The 25,072-nt window shown below is 37.9% G+C and overlaps 1 protein-coding gene across 3 annotated transcripts in view; it reads right to left on the bottom strand.

The window, feature by feature from the left end:
• PRKN (parkin RBR E3 ubiquitin protein ligase) overlaps nucleotides 1-25,072 on the bottom strand; it is a 765,942-nt gene that overhangs the window by 490,952 nt on the left and 249,918 nt on the right. For all 3 annotated transcript variants that reach the window (XM_026675236.2, XM_026675237.2, XM_087969082.1), the window contains one exon: nucleotides 23,141-23,342. In XM_026675236.2, the coding sequence (XP_026531021.2) occupies nucleotides 23,141-23,342 (202 nt within the window). The remainder of the gene's footprint in view (nucleotides 1-23,140; nucleotides 23,343-25,072) is intronic.

The raw sequence follows: 25,072 nt of genomic DNA, 5'->3' as shown, positions 1-25,072 counted from the left end.
CTCGATCAGCCTAACCTGAGATTATGATCTTCAAATAGTCACTTTCTCTAGTAGAAATCCTAATAGAAGTCACTTTCCCTAGTAGAAATCTTTAAACTGGTAGAAATCATGGGGCCTATCATTTAAAGAAAAACATGAGAACATTCAAGCTTTCAATATCAATCAGCCTATAAATATTAGTTTATAGTGCAGCAAAACAAAATAAGATTGCAATATCAGAGAATCGCCAATACAAGTGAAAACTTGAATATTGTGTTTTGTGAGACATATCAAGAAATATAAATCTGAGGACAGCTGAAGAAGCTTCTTAGATGAGAACTTAAACATCTTCAAGAGAAAAAAACCCAGTATCAGTCAGAATATCAATCAGAATAGAGTTGCAAGGGGCCTTGGAGGTCTTCTAGTCCAGCCCCCAGTTCAAGCAGGAAACTATACCTGTGATGACCCAGGGTGGGATACAAAACAAACACAGTCACAGAAAACAGGCGAAGCCCCTTTATACCTTCACTTTGCTTCCAAGCTCCGAATATCTTTGACGGAAGACAAAATAACTCCCACACAGTTACACGAAGAAGGAAAAAAGCAACACAAACCAAGCAAGATAAGGTTTGGAGGATGTCCACAGATAACACACACTGGGAAGGATGCCAAACTCAGAGAGGAACTATAAACTAGAGATAGTTACCCGCTTTGTTTCCAGTGTTTGCCAGTACGCAGGTGCAAACTCTTATTCAGTTGTCATACCTGCAGCCCATGAAGAGGATCTTATTTCTAGACCCTCTCTGATTTCCCGAGGAGACCACGACTTGACTCTCCCTTTGGATCCTCTCTTTTATCTCCCTGTGTGCCCTAGGATGGATAGGGGATGGACCTGGTCCTCCTCTGACTGCCCAGCGGCCTCTGCCCTTCCCCAGCCTCCTCCACAACCTCCGGAGCCACACTTCCACTCCCTGTCGGCTGTTCCTCCTCTCCCTCAGAGTCAGTCTCCACCAGGGGCATGACAATACCTGTGATGGCGAACCTATGGCACACAAACTGGAAGTGGCACACAGAGCCATCTCTCCGGGCAAGCCAGCTGTCGCCCATTGCTCTTCCGGGTTCCAGTGCATGCATAGGCGCCAGCCAGATGGTCTTCACACGCGCGGGAGCACCAGAAACCAGAAGAGCAGCTCCAGTGGAACAGCTTGCCTTCAGGAGTTGTGCTTCCAGTTTCCAGTGCCCAGATGAGCCCCAGCCAGCTGGTCTTCGCACATGCATGCATCCCAGAAACCAAAAGACCAGGTGGCTGGTGCGCGTGTGCATGCCGGAAACCAGAAGTTCAGCTTCCCAGTGTGCACATGCATGCCAGGAGCTGCTCTTCCAGTTTCCGGCGCTCCCACGCACACACCCCAGGAAGCTGCTCTTTCAGTTTCCAGTTTCCAGTGCTCCTCCCCCCGCACATGCCCGTGCTCCCATTTCAGCACTCGGTGCTAAAAAGTTTCGCCAACACTGCACTATACCATTTAAGACAAGTGGCTGTCCAGTCTTTTCTTTAAAACCCCCAATGATGAAGCATCCACAGCTTCTGAAGGCAAGCTGTTCCACTGGTTAATTGTCCTAACTGTTAGGAAGTTTCTCAATTCCAGGTTAATTCTCTCCTTGATTAGTTTTCATCCAATGTTTCTTGTCCTGCCCTCTGGTGTTTTGGAAAGTAAATTGACACCCCTCCTCTTTGCGGCAGCATTTCAAATACTGGAATGCTGCTATCATGTCCCTCCAGTCATTCTTTTCTCTAGACTAGCCAAATCCAAAACAAAGTCCAGTTACCTTTTGAAAAAGCACTTTTGGAATGACCTGTGTTAGGTATAACATTGATACCAAATATGGTTTGGGTGAATAAATATATAAAACTTAGATATCATGGTTTAAGTGCTTATCACTTTAAGCACAATGCTGCAGACAATTAGCCGATTAAGGGTGCGGTTAGAAGTTACAATATAAGGAAGCATTAGAAGCTGGAAAACTTACTGTGACTTACTGTAACTGTGACTGCGATTAACTGTGTCTTGCTGCGACTAACTGTGTCTTACTGCGACTAATTGTGAGTGCCTGTGACTGAACTGTTCTTGTTTGCTACTGTTTGCTGATTTACTGCGTAATTCTACTGTTCTACTGTTTGAACTTCTTGCTGAATATCCAGCATTTGTTCCTCTGGAGAGAGGCACCGAGGAGGAGAAGATATCTTTATCGGCTGATAAAGATATTGCAAGGACTCTTAACTTGGACTGTAATAGTGAGTCTTACTGGATGGAAATACTGTGAATGACTTAATGGACTGAATGACAATGCTTTAAACTCTAACTGGATTAAAAACTATTTAAACTACAAACAGTGTTTGTGTTCAGTGTGTGTATACTCTGGGGCCCTTCCACTCTCGTTTTGGCTGCCTGGCTTGACTACTGCTGCAATACTCTGCTAGGGTTAATCCCCAAACACTAACATTGGTTATGGGCCCAGCAGCATAGTCTAACTAACCAGGATATAGCAGAGAGAGTTGGTGTGAGTTGCACATTACTGTAAAAACAAACTGTTTTAATTAGTTTAAAATAGTCAAAATATCTGAAGAGTAATGGCACAAGTAAATTTGTCACAACTGTCCATGATATCCAGGCTGGATGGAACAAACTATGTTTCATGGTCAATGAAATGTAGTTTACTTCTACGTAAAGAAGGTTTGTGGGACATTATAGCAAACCCACCAGATGTGAGTAGCTGGGATCCTGCTGATGATGATGATAACGAAAAGTTACAAGACTTTAAACTGAAAAATGAGCAGGCTTTATGCATCATAGGACTGACTCTCTGTGATCAGCAGCTTGTCCATATTCGTGGAGAAGAAAATGCTGCAAACTGCTGGGAGAACCTCAGGAAGATTTATGTTCGGGACAGTGTAGGAGCACATATAAATCTTACACGGAAGCTTTTTCGAACGCATCTTCAGAGGAATGGAGATATGTTAGTTCATTTAAACTGTATGAAGAGCATTTTTCAAGAATTGCAAGAAAAAGAGCTTATATTTAATGAACTGCAACAAGTCTACATCATATTATCTTCATTAGATCAAAGCTATGATGACTATGTGACTTCGTTAGAGGTATTGCCAAAAGATAGCCTCTCATTAACTGTGGTAATATATTTTATTAATCATTTTATCATTTTCTGTAAGGCCTTTGTATAACTAGCAGTAAGTCTAGGAAGATGTGGGCATTCTTGGTGGGGGTAGGAGTATCTTTGCTCAGAGTGCCTCATTCTGTTTTGATTCTGCCAGTTTAGAAGGAATAGGAAAATGGGTGAAAGTTCAAGGTACAAGATACACAGTTGTGCTTTCTCATGGGACTTTCCAAACTTTCCCATGAGACTTTCCGTGGCTGCATGATCTCATCCTAGCAAGGTAACATCTGGGACTTTCCAAGATTGTGTGTTCTCATGCTGGTGAAGTAATCTCCTGTTGAGGTCATTGTTTTCTGAATATGCATACTGTATTTTGCTTGTGTTTTTCTCAATAAATACTGCTACCTGAGTGCTCTCAGGGTTGGCATTTTTCTCAGAGACAGTTCCCTGTGTCTCATTTCAATGTCAAACCACCATAAATGGTGACCCCGACGTGATAGCTTGGAAGGCTATATCACGTTTCCCGCATCCTATACTCATCGTCGCGGACGCCGACTGGGCCCTCATCTTCTTCGCTGGACGAAGATAGATTCTTTCGTGAGTATGGGGGAGATCTCTCGAAGGCTCAGAAAGAGCACATCAGGGAATTGAGAGGGATCATTGGGAATAGTTTTGGGTTTGGAATTGGCAGTAGGGGTTGTGCTGTAGGAAAGAAAGAAATTGAGGACTTACTACAGTATGTTTGGAAAAATATTAAGTCATATCCGGAGGGAGGTAGTATTAAAGTAGAGTCCTGGAAAAAGATAGGGAAATTTTTGCACGAGGAGCCTCATGCCCCTTCTTCAATTTTGTTAACCTGGAGAGTGATTATGGATGCATTAGCTACTTATGAACAACCGCTCCTATCACCCCCGAAGAAGGTTTGCCGCTTTACCATGCGGCGTTTGTTGCCGCCGACGGCACCTCCAGATAAATCTGGGGGACTGTCTGGCGCTAGCAATACTTTGTCAGAGGATAAGAGTTTACCTTTAAGGGTTCAGGTGGATGCTGTTACTGCAGCTATTCAAGAAGCAAAGAATAGAGGGGAATTATCAGGAGATGATTTGGTGGAGTTTGGAGTAGAAGTTCAACTTAATCCAGTAGAAATTGTCATGGATGCTGCATTAAATCCGCAGCGGAGTGGAAGCCTTTACAGCTCAGAATTTTGAGAGAAGTTAAGCAAGCAGCAAAAAGAATATGGTGTTAGAACGCCATATACACAGGCATTGTTAGAAGCAGTTGGTTATGGAAATAAAATGATTCCGGCTGACTGGAAAGCTCTGTTGAATATGATTTTAACTCCAGCTCAATATTTGGTGTTAGATCAGAAATGGAGACAGCTGGCAGTCCAGAGGGGAACAGCAAATGTTACCCCAGATCAGCTTTACGGAGCTGGTAATTTTACAACAGTGGAACAACAGAGAGATGGTATGCCTGAGGAAGGGTTCATTCTTCTCCCACAAATAATTTTTCAAGCCATAGGGTCTCTCCCTGACGGCGAAGGTGGTGAGAAGACCTTTACTAACATCAAACAAGGGAACAATGAACCCTATGAAAATTTCATTAGCAGACTGAAATTGGCTATAGAAAGACAAATTGATAATCAATTCGCCCAGAAAGAGTTGCTTTTAAGTTAGCAGTAGAACAAGCTAACACAGATTGCAAAAAGATTTTAAATCCACTGGTAGCAAGTGGAGAGAGAGAAATCGCAGATTTGATTAATGCATGTAGGAAGGTTGGGAGTCAGTCTTTTAACATGGAAACTTTAGCTCTGGCTTTACAAACAGGACATGCTCAAAAGGGGAATTGTTTCAATTGTGGGAAGCCTGGACATTTTAAAGCGCAATGTCGGGCTCCTGGAGGAGGTCAAAGTCAGCAGTATAAGAGATCAATGGGACAGGGTGTTCGTCCTAAATCAGTGTGCCCAAAATGTAAGAAAGGATACCATTGGGCATATCAGATGCTCCTACAGTTTTTACTGATGGAGGGAAAGTTTTTGGTGCTTGTGTTTGGAAAGATAAATCTGGAATTTGGCATACAAAGTGACTTCAGAGCAGAAGTCTGCCCAGCAGGCAGAACTTGCTGCTGTAGTTTTGGCTTTTCAAAATTTTCACAATCAGGATTTTAATTTAATAGTGGATTCATTGTATGTGTATAATTTGTTACCCTTTGTAGCAGGTTCTTATTTGTCTCCTGGAATATCACCTGATATTTTAAGATTGCTTTTGTTTTTACAAGGATGTTTGGAGCAGCTGTGAATGTGTGTTTTGTTGCTCATATTCGTAGTCATAGTAATTTGCCTGGAATTTTATCACAAGGTAATGCCAAAGCTGACAGTGCTGTAATTCAGTTCTCACTGTCCAGCCATGGGACAGTCATAGTTATTTTCATCAAAACGCTAAAGCATTGGCACAGCAATTCAAACTTACTACTGCAGAAGCTGCTGCCATAATTCAACAATGTCCAACTTGTTCAAAGCAGGGCACGAATATCCCTATGGGAGTTAACCCCAGAGGGTTGAAACCTTCAATGATTTGGCAAATGGATGTTACTCAATATCCGCCATTTGCGCCCTGGAAATATATACATGTGACTGTGGATACTTACTCAAGACCATGTTGACTAAATTAAATAAAAAGGAGGGAAGCTCCTGGGGCTTCCGGCGATTCAAGATCAATTAAATCTAGCTTTATATACTTTAAATTTTTAAATTTGTCTGGTAACCCCCTGCGGCGCGGCCAGCAGGCATTTTTCTTCTCCTTCTACAGATGCGGTAAGACCTCGGGTGTTGGTGCGGTTCCTTCCGGATCCGGCATGGGTTCCTGCTGAGCTGATAACGTGGGGACGTGGTTATGCAGCAGTTGAACATCTTGGTCAAATTCGTTGGTTCCTGGTCGGTGTGTTCGGCCTGATCATTCGCAGGCACCTGTGAAGGAAGTTTCGGAGGAGCAGGATGGCGCATCTGTGGTTCCTGATCCTGTTGATTCTGCCTAATCTGTCCTGGGCTGCTCGGGTGCGGAGAGAGCAGCGACAGCATGTTCAGCGTGCCGGAGATTTGGGCGATGATTTGTGGACAGATAATAATTACATTAAAGATTTGCGCACAACTGCCAAAAACTTGAACATCACCAATTGTTGGTTGTGTATGCACCTTCCTGGGAGAGTGGGAGAAGGACTGACTCTACATGGAGTTCCATTTAATCGGTCTACTTTGCAGACCGGAAAGCATAACATTTCATATGCCATGAACTTCACAGTCAAGGTGAAGACTGCACTGCAGTCTCCAGCACATTTATGTTTCCAAAACATTACAAACTCACAATTCTTGGGGAATCATAGTGTCTGCAATTACACTATTAAGTGGACAAATGGTTCAGAGAACAACATAACTTGGGTAAATGGGAAAAATGAGTCTGACGCATTTGGCCAGTATCAATATCTAGACATGAAACAGCTGATGCAAGCGGCAAGTCAACAAGGTTATGTACAGCTGGAAGGGTTTTGGTTTTTATGTGGACTGTGGGCATATCGACAAATCCCTGCAAATTGGTCAGGGACATGTACTTTGGGGTTTGTCATTCCGGTTATCTATAAGTTAGATACATTACCTCCTGAGGTTCGGATCCGAAATCGCCGGGAATTGGATTCGGGTCTAACCATGGGAGGTAATCTGTGGACACAAATTTCTCGAGGTCTTATCCCGCCTTTGGGAATTGCTATGAACTATAGGGATATTCATATTTTAAATAATTTTACTGTTGCTATGTTTAATGATACTATAAAGAATATTAAGATGATTAATGTAGAAATGTCTGAAATTCGTACAGTTACTTTGCAAAATCGATATGCTTTAGATATTATGTTAGCTGCTCAAGGAGGAGTTTGTGCTTTAATTCATTCACATTGTTGTGTTTTTATACATAATTATGAGCCAAACATTACAAAAACTGTTCAGGACATGGAAGATCGTATTGCTCAGCATCAATCTGGAGCTGATGGGTTTAATGCATCATTCTGGGACAGTCTGTGGTCCTGGCTTCCTGATGGATCATGGTTTCGCTCCTTATTGCAAGGGGTTGTTATTATTATTGCTATATGTATCTTATTATGTTGTTTTATTCAATGTATTCCTAATCTATTACAAATGTGTACCTCAGTCTTCCGGCGTGAGGGATCAGGTCATGAGGGAACTGTGTACTATGCCACTAAACACCCCCTATCTTTGAATAAATAAAAAAGGAGGGAATGTGGTAATATATTTTATTAATCATTTTATCATTTTCTGTAAGGCCTTTGTATAACTAGCAGTAAGTCTAGGAAGATGTGGGCATTCTTGGTGGGGGTAGGAGTATCTTTGCTCAGAGTGCCTCATTCTGTTTTGATTCTGCCAGTTTAGAAGGAATAGGAAAATGGGTGAAAGTTCAAGGTACAAGATACACAGTTGTGCTTTCTCATGGGACTTTCCAAACTTTCCCATGAGACTTTCCGTGGCTGCATGATCTCATCCTAGCAAGGTAACATCTGGGACTTTCCAAGATTGTGTGTTCTCATGCTGGTGAAGTAATCTCCTGTTGAGGTCATTGTTTTCTGAATATGCATACTGTATTTTGCTTGTGTTTTTTCTCAATAAATACTGCTACCTGAGTGCTCTCAGGGTTGGCATTTTTCTCAGAGACAGTTCCCTGTGTCTCATTTCAATGTCAAACCACCATAATTAACCGACATAACAGGCAGGCTATTAGAAGAAGCCAGAAGAAGGCGTGAGCGTGACGAGCTGAGAGAAGATAAGAAAGAAGAGAAATTATCTTCAAAGCTTGAAAGAAACCAGCAAAGCAAATTACAGCACCTGGAAGAAGAGAATTTATCTTCGACGGCACACAATTAAAAATGTTTTAATTGTGGAGGCAGAGGACATTTGGCAAGGTTCTGCAAAAAGAAAAAGCCAGAATATAAAAAGCCAAAGAAAGCATTTGAACTAGCCACGTTTAGCAAATCTGATGTGAAGAATGATATATGGGTGGTTGACAGTGGCGCATCCCACTGCATCACAAGAGATAAGACTAAATTTATAAAAATGTCTAAAAGTTCTCAACATATATCTCTTGCTAACGGTTGGAATCTTAAAGCGAAAGGAGAAGGTTTTGCACATTGTCCGTGCATAAACCAGGATATAAAAATGTTGTATGTACCGCAACTAAAGTTTAATTTGCTTTCAGTAAGGGTATTAGATAAATTAGGTTATGTAATTACTTTTAAGGATAATAATTGCATAATTGAAAAATAACAAAAGGGTAACTGCAGCTTTAAATGGAACATTATATGTCTTAGATAATAGTACAAAAGGGGAGGCTCAAACTGTATTTAATAATATAAAGCCTCATGAAGAATGTATCCATTTATTGCATAGGTGTTTGGGGCATGTAAATTTTAAAATGCTAAAACGTACAGTTGAGTTATCTGAAGGAATAAGGTTAAAACCTTGTGATAAATATTTGCGTTGTAATGTTTGCTGTGAAGATAAGAGCAAAGTATTGCCTGCAAATAGGCTAAATGGTTTCATAACAAAAGAACCTTTAGAAGTAGTATTTGCAGACATAATAGGTCCAAAGAAACCCAGTATGGGGGTGCTAGATATATACTGAGCATTATGGACCATTATTCTAGATATGGGTTTTGCTATTTAATGAAAAGCAAAACTGAAACATATCAACATTTTTTTAATTGGCTAAAGTTTGCTGAAAGAAAGTCTAAACGGCAACTGATAACCCTGGTGACAGATAATGGTACGGAATTTATTAATAACAAATTCCAGAACAGACTTAAGGTAGCTGGAATAGAGCATAAGAAGTCTGCACCATACAGGCCAGAACATAACGCTTTTATTGAAAGAAGAGGCCAAACACTACAGGCAATGGTTAGAACAATGTTAAATGATTCTGGGTTACCTGATTCTTTGTGGGGAGGCTACAATGTGTGCTAATAACATATTGAACAACGTTGTTAATACAACAACAGGTGAAATTCCATTCACCAGGTGGCATGGCAGGAAACCTGACCTAAGTTACCTGCACACATTTGGTGCACCAGCATGGGTGCGTATTCCTGCACAACTCAGAAAAAAAAGGGCAACATAGAGCTAAAAGATTTTTCTTCGTTGGTTATCAGGCAAACCATAGGGCATATAGATTTTGGGAGAAAGGCACATCTAAAGTGTTATGTAGTGCTAGTGCCCAATTTCTAGAACATGAAGGATGGGAGAAATTAGAACAGGATACCAATAAAGATGTAATTATTGAATCCTATAGAAATCCCATTAGTTATCCCTGTAACTTTAAAAATAAAGTAAAGAGACAAATACAGGATGAAATAGTGCCCATAAAGGAAGAAACAGATTCAATAGCTGAACAGGATGAGGAAGATGAACAGGTAGTAGTTCAACAAAGTCCTCCTGTAAGCCCTGTAATTCCCAGAAGAACTACACGTGTATCTAGACCGCCTGATAGGTACCAGGCTAACACAGTGTGCCAGATTAATCAAGTTCCTAATTCTGTAGAAGAAATTAAAAGTATCCTACTAAGGAAAAGAAAGTTGGTATGCAGCAATGAATAAGGAACTGAATTCATTAAGAGATATGAAAGTGTATGAGAATGCCAAATTACCTGTAGGTAAGAAATCCATTGGCTGCAAATGGATTTTTAAGGTAAAAACAGATAAAGATGGTAATTTAATCCATAAGGCAAGGTTAGTAGCCCAAGGTTTTAGACAGAATGCCAATGACTACGATGAGGTGTTTGCACCTAGTCTTAAGGCAGCAACCTTGAGGGCAGCTTTAGTGTGGGCAGCTAGTAAAAACTATATAGTTAACCATATAGATGTGGAAACTGATTACTTGCACGCCCCATTAAAACATATTATTTATATGAAAAACCTGTTGGTATTAAAAGTGAAAGTAAGGATAATAATGATTGTTGGTTGTTAAAGAAAAGCCTCTATGGTCTAAAACAATCAGGCTATGAATGGAACCAGTATATTGTAAAGGAACTAGACAATATAGGATTTAAAGCTGGTTTAGCCGATCCATGTCTGTTTAAGAGGGGGACAAATGGGAAAGTATCATTATTATTACTATTCACAGATGACATTGCTTTGATAACTGAAACTAATGATGAAGCTAATAAAATAATAGCATCATTAGGAAAGAGAATAAAGATCAAGCAATTAGGGAGATAAAGAAGTATCTTGGTTTGAATATAAAGAAAACACGGAAAGGTTTTAAGATATCTCAGGAAGATAAGATAAGCAAATTGCTAAAAGATTACAAGATGGAGCTTTGTAAGCCAGCTAAGACTCCAATGAGTCAGGAGTTTAGCAACACTGATGAACAAAGCCCTGAGTTTGATAAGGTGATTTATCAATCTTTAATTGGTAGTTTGAGTTATATTAGTAATTGGTCTAGACCAGATATTTCGTACTGTGTGAATCAGTTGGCTAGATTCAATTCTGCACCGTGTGAAAGACACTGGAATGCAGCTAAGAGGATATTAAGATATCTTTAAAAGACAATGAATTATTCATTGTATTTAGAACCAAAGGGTGATTTAATTCTAAGTGCTTATGCAGATGCTAGCTTTGCATCAGAAAGAGACACTAGAAAGTCGACTTCAGGAACAGCCATAATGCTGGGTAAGACATTAATAGGCTGGAAGTCAATAAGACAACAGCATATAAGTTTGTCTACTATGGAGGCAGAATTCTCCTGTTTATCACTGTTATGTACAGAATTAATAATGTATAAACAAATGTTAATTGATATAGGTATAACTGTAGATTATCCTATAATTATACATGAAGATAATCAGGCAGCAATTCAAATGGCCACAAATATTGCAGTAAAAACAAGGAGCAAACATACAGATCTAAGATACCTAAACGTGAGACAATCTGTAAGAAGTAAGATGATTCAGCTAGAGTACTGTATGTCGGAGGACAATTTAGCTGATAATTTTACTAAAGCCCAAGGTGCCAGTAAGCACCAAGAGAGTTGTGAAAACTATGGGGTTAGATTGTAAGGTATTATATATTTATTTCACCCAAAAGGGGAGTATGTTAGGTATAACATTGATACCAAATATGGTTTGGGTGAATAAATATATAAAACTTAGATATCATGGTTTAAGTGCTTATCACTTTAAGCACAATGCTGCAGACAATTAGCCGATTAAGGGTGCGGTTAGAAGTTACAATATAAGGAAGCATTAGAAGCTGGAAAACTTACTGTGACTTACTGTAACTGTGACTGCGACTAACTGTGTCTTGCTGCGACTAACTGTGTCTTACTGCGACTAATTGTGAGTGCCTGTGACTGAACTGTTCTTGTTTGCTACTGTTTGCTGATTTACTGCGTAATTCTACTGTTCTACTGTTTGAACTTCTTGCTGAATATCCAGCGTTTGTTCCTCTGGAGAGAGGCACCGGAGGAGGAGAAGATATCTTTATCGGCTGATAAAGATATTGCAAGGAACTCTTAACTTGGACTGTAATAGTGAGTCTTACTGGATGGAAATACTGTGAATGACTTAATGGACTGAATGACAATGCTTTAAACTCTAACTGGATTAAAAACTATTTAAACTACAAACAGTGTTTGTGTTCAGTGTGTGTATACTCTGGGGCCCTTCCACTCTCGTTTTGGCTGCCTGGCTTGACTACTGCTGCAATACTCTGCTAGGGGTTAATCCCCAAACACTAACAACCTGGATGACTGAGAATATCCAGACATTAAGCAATGTAAAAGTTGTTCTCAAAACTGTATAAACTAAACTAGAATTAAGAAAAGGTTTTCATATTACTTTCCCTGAAAAATATTACATATATTATATTGTTAAATATTATATTTTCACAATCAGGTTTACTATTAAGAAAATATATGAAATCCTTCATTCAGTATTCCATATTTATTAACACTAAATAACTTGCCTATCTAAAAAGTATATGGTACTTCTTTTAAGCAATTGATATGGTTTCAATATTTTGGTTTCTGGTTGTTCATCTTTCATTAATCCCAGGTATCAGGGCTGGTGAGATAACATTCAACTTTCTAAAAGAAATAAAATTGGTATTTACTATATCAATATCTTGTTTTTACAGCTTCTCAGAGTAATATTAATAAAAATAATGAGAAGTGACAAGTGATTTCCCAGTCTATTTAGTTGCAATGTTATTGCATTACTAAATTGTACTTCATGCATTATGATCTTTCATGGAACTTTGCATAACTATTTGCATTTTACTCCCAATAGTACGAGACAGAGAAATACAGACTCTGTGTTTAGACTACAGCAAAATAAAATGCACTTTTGGCAGTTGCGTAACCAATGGATCTAGTGAGGAATAAACTGATAACCTTATACCGTGCATGTCAAATATTTGCTGGTATATGTTTAAAGTTGATTTAATGAAACTGATTTCTCATCCAAAATGCTGACATAAAGCCAAAGTAAAAAAAAAAAATGATGCTCTGAATAGAAAATAAATAGATTTTTCCCCCCTAATATGCCAGAATAATATGTCTTGTTATCTTCTTTGGAAGCCAACTTAAAAACATCAACATTCTATAGATATTCAATATTCTCTAGCAACCAATATTAATGCTGATATGAATATACAAGTATTTGTATTAATATATCATGCTTAGAATCTCTTTATGTGGAATTAGAAAAGTCATATATAAAGTCAAACATTATGCCTACTTAATTATTAATCTTCTGTTTACAATGGAGAAGTGGTGTACACTATATCAGCTCAATACAGTTACCTGTATGCCACACACCTTGAATCTTATACACTACAACAGATAGAACAAAGCCATATGCATGAAGAACGGCATATGAACAGAATCACACATTAATCTTGTTTCCTCTTTTCCTACCTTGCTCTGTTAGAATTATTATTATATTAGCCTGATCTATACCCCACAGACATAATTCCCCCTACTTCCTTCTTACGTAAACAGCATCATGTATTTTCTCAAATTTCTTATCATGCAGAAATTCCTCATGGCTGTACGAGTACAATTAAAGTTGCATTCTATTCATATAGAACAGAATAGTTCAGTTTTGGGGGTTTGGCAAGAGAAAAACATAGCAATTAATTATTTTAATAATAAAAATCATATATAAATATGAAATGTAAAAATCAAATGTAAAAATAATGTAAGGTTCTAATGTTCTACATGTTTCCTACATTGATTTTGTGTATTTGTGTTATTGACTCTGCTCGGCTGGGAAAGGATTAAAAACAAAAATAAATTAGGAACAATGAATAAGATTCATCAAGACATCGGGGATGAAGGTGAGGAATAAACCCAATTAATCACAGTGCCTCTGGGCAAAGCCAGGACTTTTGAGCTGTTTGAGCTGCTCAAGGCCCAAGGTCAAGGCCCATAGTTCTAGAAACTCTAGGCACCATTTTAATCAATGCAATTTTCAGCACTTTTTGCTAAGTTTTCCTCTTAGCAATCCAAGGGACAACAATTTTCATGAAGAATGAACACTTCTGTCCAATATTTTAGTTCAATTCCCATGTTTTACTTCAGAGGTGGTATTCAGCAGGTTCTGATCAGTTCTGGAAAATTGGTAGTGGAAATTTTGAGTAATCCGGAGAACGGAAAATACCACCTCTGACTGGCCCTGCCCCCCATCTATTCTCTGCCTCCTGAGTCCCAGCTGATCGGTGGGGTCTTCTTTTGTTGCCCTGCACAGAACGGAGCTGGAAAGCAGGTTAGTGGGGTGGGGGAGGGAATGGGATTATGCAGTAACCTTCCCCCAGGAGTGGGGAGGGAATGGAGATTTTACAGTATCTTTCCCCTGCCACACCTACCAAGCCACGCCACCAAGCCACGGCCACAGAACCGGCAGTAAAAAAATTTGAATCTCACCACTGTTCTACTTCATTGTTTATATTTGTCCAACACCATATTTAAGGCATAGGACTGATATATAAGAATTAGTAGTTTGGAACTTGGTAGTTCCTTCCTCACCACTTACACAACCTCCTTTCTAAATGATTAAGTTAAGCGATTAAGCTGTTAGACTTATTACAAATACTTATTTTGCACTTTTTCTTTCTCACTTACTACAAGTGTCTAAGCCAGATAGTGTATGTTCTCAAGCCAAACACTAGCAAAAGGGTACAACTTTAACACTTCGTTACACAGTGGTCTTTGCTGTGTTGGTATCCAGGTAGGTGTGTTCCACTGTGCCTGCAGTTTAAATACAATTGTTTGTTTCTATACAAAATCCAGATTGTGGGAAGAGAAAGGCTCAATGAATATAAAAACTTTTGCAGGACCCTAAATTAACACACCTCCCAAAAATGTTATTGTCCCATATCCTGCACTTTCTTTAGTAACTCAAAAAGGAACAAATTTAATTATGCAAGCCAATCCTGGCAATCATTTTAGTATTTTGAACTTGTCCTACATTTCCTTGACGTGTGACCACAACTGAGCCCAAATTTCCATTTCTAAGCAGTTGTTAAGTGCATGTTTTCCCATTTTAAGACCATTCTTGTCATAGTTGTAAAATGAATCACTGCAGTTGTTAAGTTAGTAACATGGTTGTTAAGTGAATCTGGCTTCCCCATTGACTTTGCTTGTCAGAAGTTCGCAAAAGGTGATCACATGGCCTCAGGACACTACAACTATCATAAATACTGTACATCCCAGTTGCCAAGCAACCAAATGTTGATCACATGGCTGCTGGGATGCTACAAGGGTCATAAGTGTGAAAAACAGTCATAAGTTATCTTTTTCAATGCTGTTGTAACTTCTAATTAAATAAATGGTTGTAAGTCGACAACTACCTATAGGACTTATTTAATTCAACCCACTCAAGCCATTCAGTGCTGGTTTACTGTGGCCAGAGGTGATCCTAGGATGGAACACTGAAGAAGACTGAAGAACTCTGGGAATCTATGTCAAAAGTGTATAAACCTACCAGGGTCAACCACGGGGTGAAAGTCAAGAGCTAAAGCAAGCAGCAGCCTATAATAGGCAGTAGCAATATAGGAATAAGTTGGAGGCAGATGATCACTTTAATAACAACAGCAAGGGCATCAATTAACACTGCATAGGAGAAGGTAACAGGAAACCTTTCCTATATTTTACCAAGAAACCTACAGATGGGCGTTGACTTATGACTGGATATGTCAAGAAATATGAGATGGATTCAATTCCTTTCCATCCCACCATACCCCAAGCAGAGGCAAAGACCATATTTTAAGGCACTGTTGTTACATCTCTCTTTTTTAATCCTGGGAGACGGGAAAAAAAGGAATCTACCCAGAGGCTAGGGGTGGAAACATAATTATGTATATACGTTTGCATATGTTTTCTCCTTAAGCATGGTCAACAAATGACTTAATAGTCTAGGTTTGGTCTTTCATAATATTCTAACTAGGTTTCATACTGTCTTCATAACCAGGCAGATTGGACTGGGAATTGTCATCAAACATAAATCTGGGGAAGGTCGCCTAAATGTTATTAAATATTTCAATCAATTGGTCATAAGAAGCACATAATAATGATTCTCAGTAACAGCACTGGGATGAAGGTCATGATATAATACCATAGAGCAAGGGTGTCCAGCCTTTTGATCTTTAACTCCCATTGCTGGCTGGGGAATTCTGGGAACTGAAATTCATATGTTTTAAAGTTGCCAAGAATGAACACTCCTGTCATAGACTAAGGAGGAGAAGATTGAGGCTCACACTGTTTGAGGAGAATCTTACATTTATTTAGTTTAATACTGTGTTGAGGACACCACTAGTTAACACTGCGTAAATATTCTGCAGGTTGTTTTTGTTTTTTTAAAGAAAAAAGACTCCTGGTGGAATTAGATTATGGAAAACCACATAACAAATTATTTGGGGGCGGGGAATGAAAGAGTTTCAAAACCACTATCAAAGAGCTTTGAAGAATCGTTGCACTAAATAAGTCATGTGGGAAACAAAATAAATGCCATGAAGCCTAATGCAGCCTCCACAGAAATCTGGAGCATTAAATTTTATATTAACATATAAATTATTCACAAAAATGTGTAACACTTCCTCGTAAGGGTCAGTGATAAATACTTGATGGAACATAAAAGCCATAGACATGCTTATAAATTAGTAAGTATGTTATGAATGGTATTATAAACCCTTAATAAATTGTAACGGTGTTAAATATTCATAACAGCTGTCAAAGAGGACATCTGCATATCAATGTATCTATGATGTATCACATGCATTGAAAGACAGATTCACACCACAGTACTAATAAGGAAAGTAAGCAATTGGTTTGGGGGTCTTTCAAGGTTATTTAGAAGAAAATGAAAGATGTCCACCAATTGGTTAGAATTCTGCATGAAATCATGATATAGAAATAGTATATGACCCAGAAATAGTCTACATATTATGGAACTTCAAAAGCAGAGTCTATTATTAGTCCAAATCCTAGATTTATGAGTTTAATTCTTCAAATCCTATTGATTATTTGATTGCGTGCTCAGGCAATAGCAGTGATAATTTTCTGTTATTAATTTTATTAACCAGAACTGACAGCAAAAAACTTCTTTTACCACAGTCAGAATCGTATTTGTGTTGTGAACACGTGCATGTTTAAGTCAGTTGATACTCTCAAAAGCCAACAGTGTTTATGTGGTTCTGTGAATGCTGAAAAACCATCCTCAAATCCATAGCACCTATGGTCCAATTCAGGAAAGGAAAGGAAAGATGGATGATAACTTCTCCTAGGCTATGGCCCATGGCAGGGGTCTGCAACCTTAAACACTCAAAGAGCCATTTGGACCCATTGCCCACAGAAAACATTGGGAGCCAATAATTTAACAACTGGTGTGACTGGGTGATTGTGGCCAACCCGATGTCACTCACTCCCACACCCACCTGCTGCTCTGGAATATGGAGTGAATCTCCATCCCCCGCCATCATCCTTACCTTTTCAGGCCAGGCAAGGAGTGACGGGGAAGGGAGGGGCCAGTGGCGGGATCAGTCAACAGGGAGTTGCAGCAGAGGTCCGAAGAGCCGCATGTGGTTCCAGAGCCACAGGTTGCAGGCCCTTGGTTTATGGAAAGAGTCAGCAAACCTCTTCTGTAAAGGGCCAAATCCCAGCCCTCCATGGGCATGGGTAAAATGGCCACGGATGGTGCTGGTCCACCAACAAAGAGGCTACTGATAAATTGCCCCCCCCCAAGATGTACTTCCCCTAGGTCCACCTTTTACTCTGGAAGCTAGGATGAATTTCAGCCTTGGTGATCTGCTGCTGGTCACCTGCCCAGATATTCTTAGTTCACAGGCCATGTAGATGGTGGACCAGATTGGTCCACAGGCTGTAGTTTCACAACTCCTGCTCTATTGTAATGCAAAACCCTCTTATGAAAGATCAAAAGGAACAGTTATACCATAGAATGATATTACCAGAAATAAATATTAGGGGTGGGGCATTTGGGGTTCATTCTTCTTCTTGCTTGTTATGAAAGTTTAAAGTTCCTGCTGCTTTATCAGAAATAATAGGATTGTTCCTTTGAAACTATAGTGCAATGTTTTTTTTTCCCTTTAATCTGAAACCAGTTAGGAAAAAAAATATGCACATTATATTTTAGAAAAGGATGAAATTCTTAAAGCTAAAACCACCCAACCCTAACCTATTCCTGTACTGGCTTCTTTGATTGGCTGATTTTGGGTAGTAATCAAAGCCATTTTAAAAGAGGGTATTGGTCAATTTTCACCCAGTATCCAACCTCTGGTTAAGGGAAAAGTTTGTTGAGAGTGTGGTAGGGAATTTGAAGTTAAAACAATTTCTAGATAAAATGTAGATGTATAAATCATCTTGTTCCTCTTCTGTGGCAGCCCATTCTAAGCTGACATTCTCCCAAAAACTGGTGTGTGTGTGTGTGTATGTATCATACAATCTTAGAGTCTTCCTTTAGCTGTAGATATACCAACTCATAGGCTTCTGTAACCATTCACAAGGCCAAAATGACATCATATGCATCATCATACAAATTATGTACTATTTCCATTACTAATTAAAGCCTTATCATGACATCATAATGCTTTTATTGTCACTTCCCCTCCTAAGCCTCTCCCCACCCTACTTCCCTTGCCCAGACTGCTACATTTTTGTGGATTTGGGGCATTCCTGATTCTTGGTCAGATACATTTTAATGGAATCTTCCCACTTGATCTGTATGCTGTTGTAATTTAAGACAATTCCTTGTCTACCTTTTGACTCCAGCAGAAACCATCCCGGGCTGTGAAACTCTCATAAAACACTGAAAGTATCCAAGGCAGTTTAAGTGGCCCATTATCAAACAGAATTGTCAATTAGAACTGCTTCCATTCTTAAATGAAAGCGCCATGCAAAATATTCCAGAGTCCTGCTTGCCTGTTTGAAATTGGATTTGCCATTAATTCCACCTTCCATTACATTATACCTTCTGACTTACAGCCACAATTCAGCCCAAGTTTTCTGTTGCTAAGCAAGATGATTGTTAAGTGAGTTTTGCCCCATTTTAAGACCTTTCTTGACACAGTTGTTAAGCGAATCACCACAGTTATTAAGTAAATAATACAACTGTTAAGTGAATCTGGCTTTCCCACTTACTTTGCTTGTCTGGGGGTCACAAGCCGATAATTATATGACACTGCAATCATCATAAATATGTGCCAGTTGCCAAGTAATAGTCTAAATATGAAAAACGAACCTGTCACCTTTTTTGTGACATTGTAACCCTGAACAGTCATTAAATGAATGATTATAAATAAGGATTTCCTGCATTGTTATACATGTTACAGGAAGATGAAAGCGCAAAATGCTAGCAAATTTATTCTTCCACATAAACAACAACAACAACAAAACCCCCGATCATAGTGGTCTTCTATTACCTTTCCACCACAAACAATCCCAGTTAAGAAATGAGATGCAAATTAAATCTTGTCAAATTATGAGACAATTTAATCACTGGCAATTTAGCCAAGAATTTCCCAAAGAAAAATTGGACAAAATGGGAAATGGGGCCCTTGTAATTATGAAGTTCCCAGCACTAGCATGGACTGCGATAAATTACAAAGTTCTGCATTCCATTTGCTGAAATAGTCTCAATTTATCATTTTATTTTAAAGAGATTCCATTATGCTAATGTCTTACAAAAGCACTTTCTGGTCTTCCTAGAAGGTCAACAGGGGACACAAATTATGAGATTCAGAAGTATGTCAGAGAGGGAAGCAAAAGTACTAAATTTTAATAAAGAGTGACATAAACATGGCTACTTTTAGAAAAAAATACTTTTTGTAGACATATCTATAGATATAGACATATCTCCTATTTTCACTTGTCTCTTGTTAATAATAGAAGCTAGTTCATTAAAATGTGGTTTACTTTATAAAATATCATTTCCCAGTACACAAAATTTAAGAATCTGATTTTGGGGTGGGGGGGGGGGCACATTGCCCAGATATGTACGTCCCAGGAATAATAAAATATTATGCCTTGGAATGGAAAATAGTTTGTCTCTAAGACTTGAAAAGAAATATGGCTTCTAAATGTATCATTTCAACAAATAGACTTTTCCCTGAAAAAGATAAATCTTGTAAATCTTTCACTGCCACGGGAAGAAATCAGAATCTATTAAAATGCATTTTTATATAATACGACAGTTCTACAGTATGGAACAATTGCTCAGTTAAAGTACCACAGATAATGCTTATTATAGTTGCTTTGTTAAAAATAGAATTGGAATAGTATTAATAGAGCCATTTTGAATCAAGTGTCATGCAAGATGCCATATACATGACATATTTAAAAATAACTATCTGTTTCTATTAATGCATTAAAGTTTTCAAAAAGCAGCATATAACTTAAGTATCCTTATGGAAAACCGTATATAAATTTTAAATTAGGAGATAAGGGCACAGATTTTAAACTGTATGAAAATGTATGTGTATATTTTAATTTAAATATTTAAGTAAATATCAAATTTAAAGGTAAATCAATTGGAATACAGGATAGATCTTTTTTTTATTTTATGCCATCAAATCAATCTTGACTCCTGACAGTCAAGTCACTGGACCAGTCACTGCAGTTTTCTTGGCAACATTTCAGAAGTGACTTTGCCTTCTTCCTAGGATGATGAAAGAATGGCTGAATTAAGGCTCCTCAGTTGGCTTTAATTCTGGGACTAGAACTCACAGTTTTCCAATTTCCAACCTTGTGATTTAAACACTGCACTAAACTGGCTCTGTATGATGCAGAATATAGAAAATGAAATAGATTCAGCTATTAAAAGAACTATGTAAAGGCATCCGCTTCTTCATGTGTCCCCTTCTTTTGAAGAGCACAAAGTACCATTAATGAATGTAGAATCTTTGAAACTGTGATTATTTCTGCTGAGAATGGACAACCCTGATTTCTTCACCTCAAATTCATCCCTCCCTCCCTCCCTGCCTGCCTGCCTGCCCCCCTCTCTCACACACACAAACAAGGCATGTGCTTCATATCCTCTCTTTTTGTCATGGTCAGCTTGACTACGTTTTATTCTTCTCAGTTCTTTAATGTTATTTTATTCTTTCTTGAAGAAGAAGAAAATCCCCAAAGACTATGTTCTTATACTTACAGGCAGTAGGTTTAATCTGTTCTGTATTGAACAAATTAATCTTTTTATTCAGAGATCAAATGATCTTTCGCTGATGGAAAAGAACTGCAATTTATCAACCTGTATCATATTAATGTAAAGCAAAAGTGCACATACTATATTTCTATTTTTTGTGGCTACTGTCTTCAGGAAAAACAACATGTGATTTATGAAGAAAAATGCTTATCACTACACCTACAGCTTGATAAAACGTCAAAAGATGACCCTATGTAATATGAGTACTGAAGAAAATTCATCTAGTTCCTGAAATGATTATTTCAGACCAATGAGTTTGGATGAACTCTGATTTAATTGCAATCTATCATGTTCTTTTAATCCATCAAAAGTTGCTTAATCCATGAAAGATTAGTACAAACAAGCAAGTTCTTCATTTGAAATGTTTGTTCTAACATTTTAAAAAAACAACTCTCTCTGTACTGAACTTAAGGATGTCTTTTGATAAAAGAGGATAAATTCCTAGACATCCTGTTTTTAATGAAGGAAGATTAAAACAGTGATACAGCTGTGCTGTTGGTATACATGATTCATTTGTTGATCATTTACAGCTGCTACCACTACACTATATCACAATAAAAGTGCATGCTTTATCGGAGGCCCTTTAGATGAGTCAGCACTCCCATTTTGATGGAGTTCTCAAGAAAAAAAAAAATCTACTTCCTCCTTCCCTCACCCAAATAACTTACAGATTATTTCAGGTCTTGAATATTCCAATTAATGCAATATTAAAAATCAGTAAGAGGAGATGAGCATCATATTGTTTCCTGACCTGAAAGTAATTTGACAGTGTTAAGTTTGGACATGTGACAAGCAACACAGTAATTTGGATTGCTTCTTTGCCTTAGGCAAAATGAGTCTCAGAACATTTTTTTGTAGATGCTCAATAACTAAACAAATTTTAGCTTTGTAAAAATCTTTCTTCTTGTAATTCTAGGAAGGTACTGTCAAGAGTGCTCTTTATCTAGCTCGAAGGACTCAGCTATACTCAGTTCCAATATTAGATGCTATGTGTAATTTGAAAAAAAAACCATCAAACAATGCTAATAACTTAATTCATGTTAAGAAAGGAGTACATATCTGCAGTTTTGATATGACTATGGAGAAATCCTACTTAACAGATAAATTTAATATTATATTTAGAATAATAAATAACGAGCTAGATGAGGGCTAAAAGAGGTGTGGAAGCATTTGTTCATGTTCATTTCTCCTAATGCTTATTTCTAATATTTTCAATTCTGATCTTCCCCTAATGTATAAATCGAGCAACTCAGGTTGGAAACAGCAGCCAAAAGTTACATCCAGGCCTTGTTTGAACAAGTTGCTTAGTAAGACCTATGTGCAACACTACAATGAGGTTGCCAATACAGATCATTGCTATTTGGACACTCAAAAGAATCTCAGCCCAGATATTGCTTTAAATCTTCTTCTAGGTTAAGTGATATAACTCTGGAGAACTTCTTAAGTCCTAATTTCTAAAACTTTACTTTTTAAGGACATCTCAAATAAATCAATGAAATGATCCATCCATTTTCCAGATTCCAGTACTTCCCAAATATTTGCTGTGTTGCTATCATAAAGATTCAACTAAACTTCCTTTGCTCAGACTAAAATATTTCCTTCTATCTTCAGAATTTAGAGGAATTTAGAATTTAACAAGAGACAAATAATATCTTGTACTAGAACTGAATGACTACATTTCTGCTATTTTTTTAAAATATTAAATATTAAAATGAGTTTAGAAAAAATAGTTTGTTTCTTGGATTGACAACAATAATTAAACAAAGAAAATTAAATATCTATGCATAAGATAATATTGGACGGATCTTGGGTATTATACAATTCCAAGAGATAATTCAGGTAAAATTGGAACCATCACAGAATGTGTTGGTTAAAAAGAAAAATAACTAGGCTAAAGGAATTTTGAAAATACTGTGTCTAATACTGTGATAACTTTACAGAAAAGATCGTAATTCAGCAATAGCAGCACCAAGTCTCAATAATATCAAAATGATGACAGGTAATAAATGTTGCACATTTGCATTTCACCCTGTGATGCAATACATTGCATGGCATTTGTGTGAGGATGTCATCAGGCATGTGTCATCATTTTTCCCATCATGGACAGGTATGCCATGAATTTGCAGCTACACAGAAAGCTTTACAACAAGAAAGAAAGAAAAATGTGAACATGTCTATTTTGAATGGGTTGATTCATGTTGTTCAGCTGACCTTTAATAACTTACCTGATGGAACAGGAACTCTGTTGTCCAAAATCACTGCTAGTCCCAATGAGTCAGAAGGTAAAAGGTTGGTACTAAGATCCACACGAGTGAGACTTGTGGGTTCCCTTCCATCGCTTGAGATGAGGATCCTGGGGTTTTCATTCTCACTCTTCTTCTGATTCTGAATAATATGAACAATACTTTGCTGGGGTAGATCACAGTTCTGGAGGGGAAAAAAGTGAAATTCCTATACACGTTAGTTTGAAATCTTCATTATCATCTCATCTAACTTTTTCGTACAGTTCTCAAATACAGTACATTTAATATAGAGTGAGTGGCCAACAGTCAGAATGTCTGACAACAACTCTAAGGGTAATAAATGAAAAAAAAGTGACCAACGTAAATGGCCAAACAAGCATTACTTCCTTCACCAACAAGTCAAAACATTTGGACATTTCTATACCTTAACCAAAAACCATCAAAACCAATCAATCTTGATAAATCGTTTTACGTAAAGATGGCAAAGATTTATCAATCTTAATATATTGTTTTACATAAAGATGGCAAAGATTGATTCATTGAGCCTCGTGTTTCACACTGGAAAGTGAATTGCAAAGTTTTATATGGCCCCACTGGGCCACTTTATTTAAAAATTATGCCAGACTACTTTTAATTTGTGTTTCTTCTTCTTCTGGAACCTCAAAATGTAGAGATTATGTATACCTCGAGGTAAGAACAAGCACTTTGAATTGGATTTACAAGGCAGGTGATGTGGTGACCATAAGATGGGCATGATACTAGCACTAATATAGTTTCCTGACTAGCCATGTGGCCCTATGTAATGGTATACGAGAAAGAGGGAAATAGGGTGAAGAGGCAGAAAAAGGATGAAGAGGCATGGTCAGATAAAAGAGGCTCAGAAGGACCTGCCCTACCTTTACAGGCTATGAAGGAAAAAGTGGGAGATTTGTACTTTCAGACTTAAAAGATTCTTCTGTTAATGTAGCCTTATAATAAAGTGGAATTAGCTCTTCTGGTTGTCCCAAAGGTCAACCTATCAAAAAACAAGAACATCCAGTTGCCTCTTGAAAAAGCACCTTTCAAACAACCATGACCCGAGAATCTCTATAGACACTCATCCGGTTGTGTTTCCTGCCTGATCTACCTGGGAAGGTGACATCAATCCTGCACACTTGTGTTCCCTTCACCCCATTTCTCAAGGTCTTTCTCACATACTACATGCTCCACTCATTCTGTGTCTAGCAGCCACTTTCCAAATCCAATCCATTTCTAGAGGGTTTTTGCAACAATTCCTTGTGAATGCAGTGATTCTCAGTCGTCCCCCGAAATCAGTCTGAGAATTATAGGGTGTCTCAAAAAAACCTTTGAATAAACTGTCCATTAGTTGTAAAGATATACTTCTTCATACTTTAGCGCTAAAAATACGCATTCATAATAACGTTTATAGAGAATCCATTATTGGCATAATCAGCAAAACCAGCCTTTTCCTGGAAAAATCGCACACAAAATCGAGCTTTTTCAGTCTATTTGATAACCCAGTTCTAATTCAAATGGTCTTATTTTCTGTGATAACAAGAGAAATCATATTCAAATAGAAGTACAAATCCCCTCGTCTGTTCAGTATACTTTCTGTGGATTATTGCTTTGGAACCATTTTGGACATATAATTGGAGAAGTGACATATAGAGAAAAAGTTTTCATTTTAACCTTTAAAAGTTTATTAATTCTTTATTTTCCACATACTTTATTTTGAAGTACATGGATTTTGGATTGTTGTCCTTCAGTTTCAGAACTGTTTTTCCCATACTGTCTCTGAATTTGCAATCTGCTTGGAACAGACTTACTTCACAAAAGGTTGCAATAATAAAATATGTTATAAGAATGAAGAACACAATATTTTGTTACCTAGAAAGGATAATATAGAAATCTATT

This window comes from Notechis scutatus, chromosome 1, assembly GCF_049901735.1.
Source record: "Notechis scutatus isolate UNSWTSFEM ecotype Mainland chromosome 1, rNotScu1.2, whole genome shotgun sequence".
NCBI classification, from domain to species: domain Eukaryota; kingdom Metazoa; phylum Chordata; class Lepidosauria; order Squamata; family Elapidae; genus Notechis; species Notechis scutatus.
The sequence above is the reverse complement of the archived record's forward strand: the minus strand, read 5'-3'. Positions and strand labels throughout refer to the sequence as shown.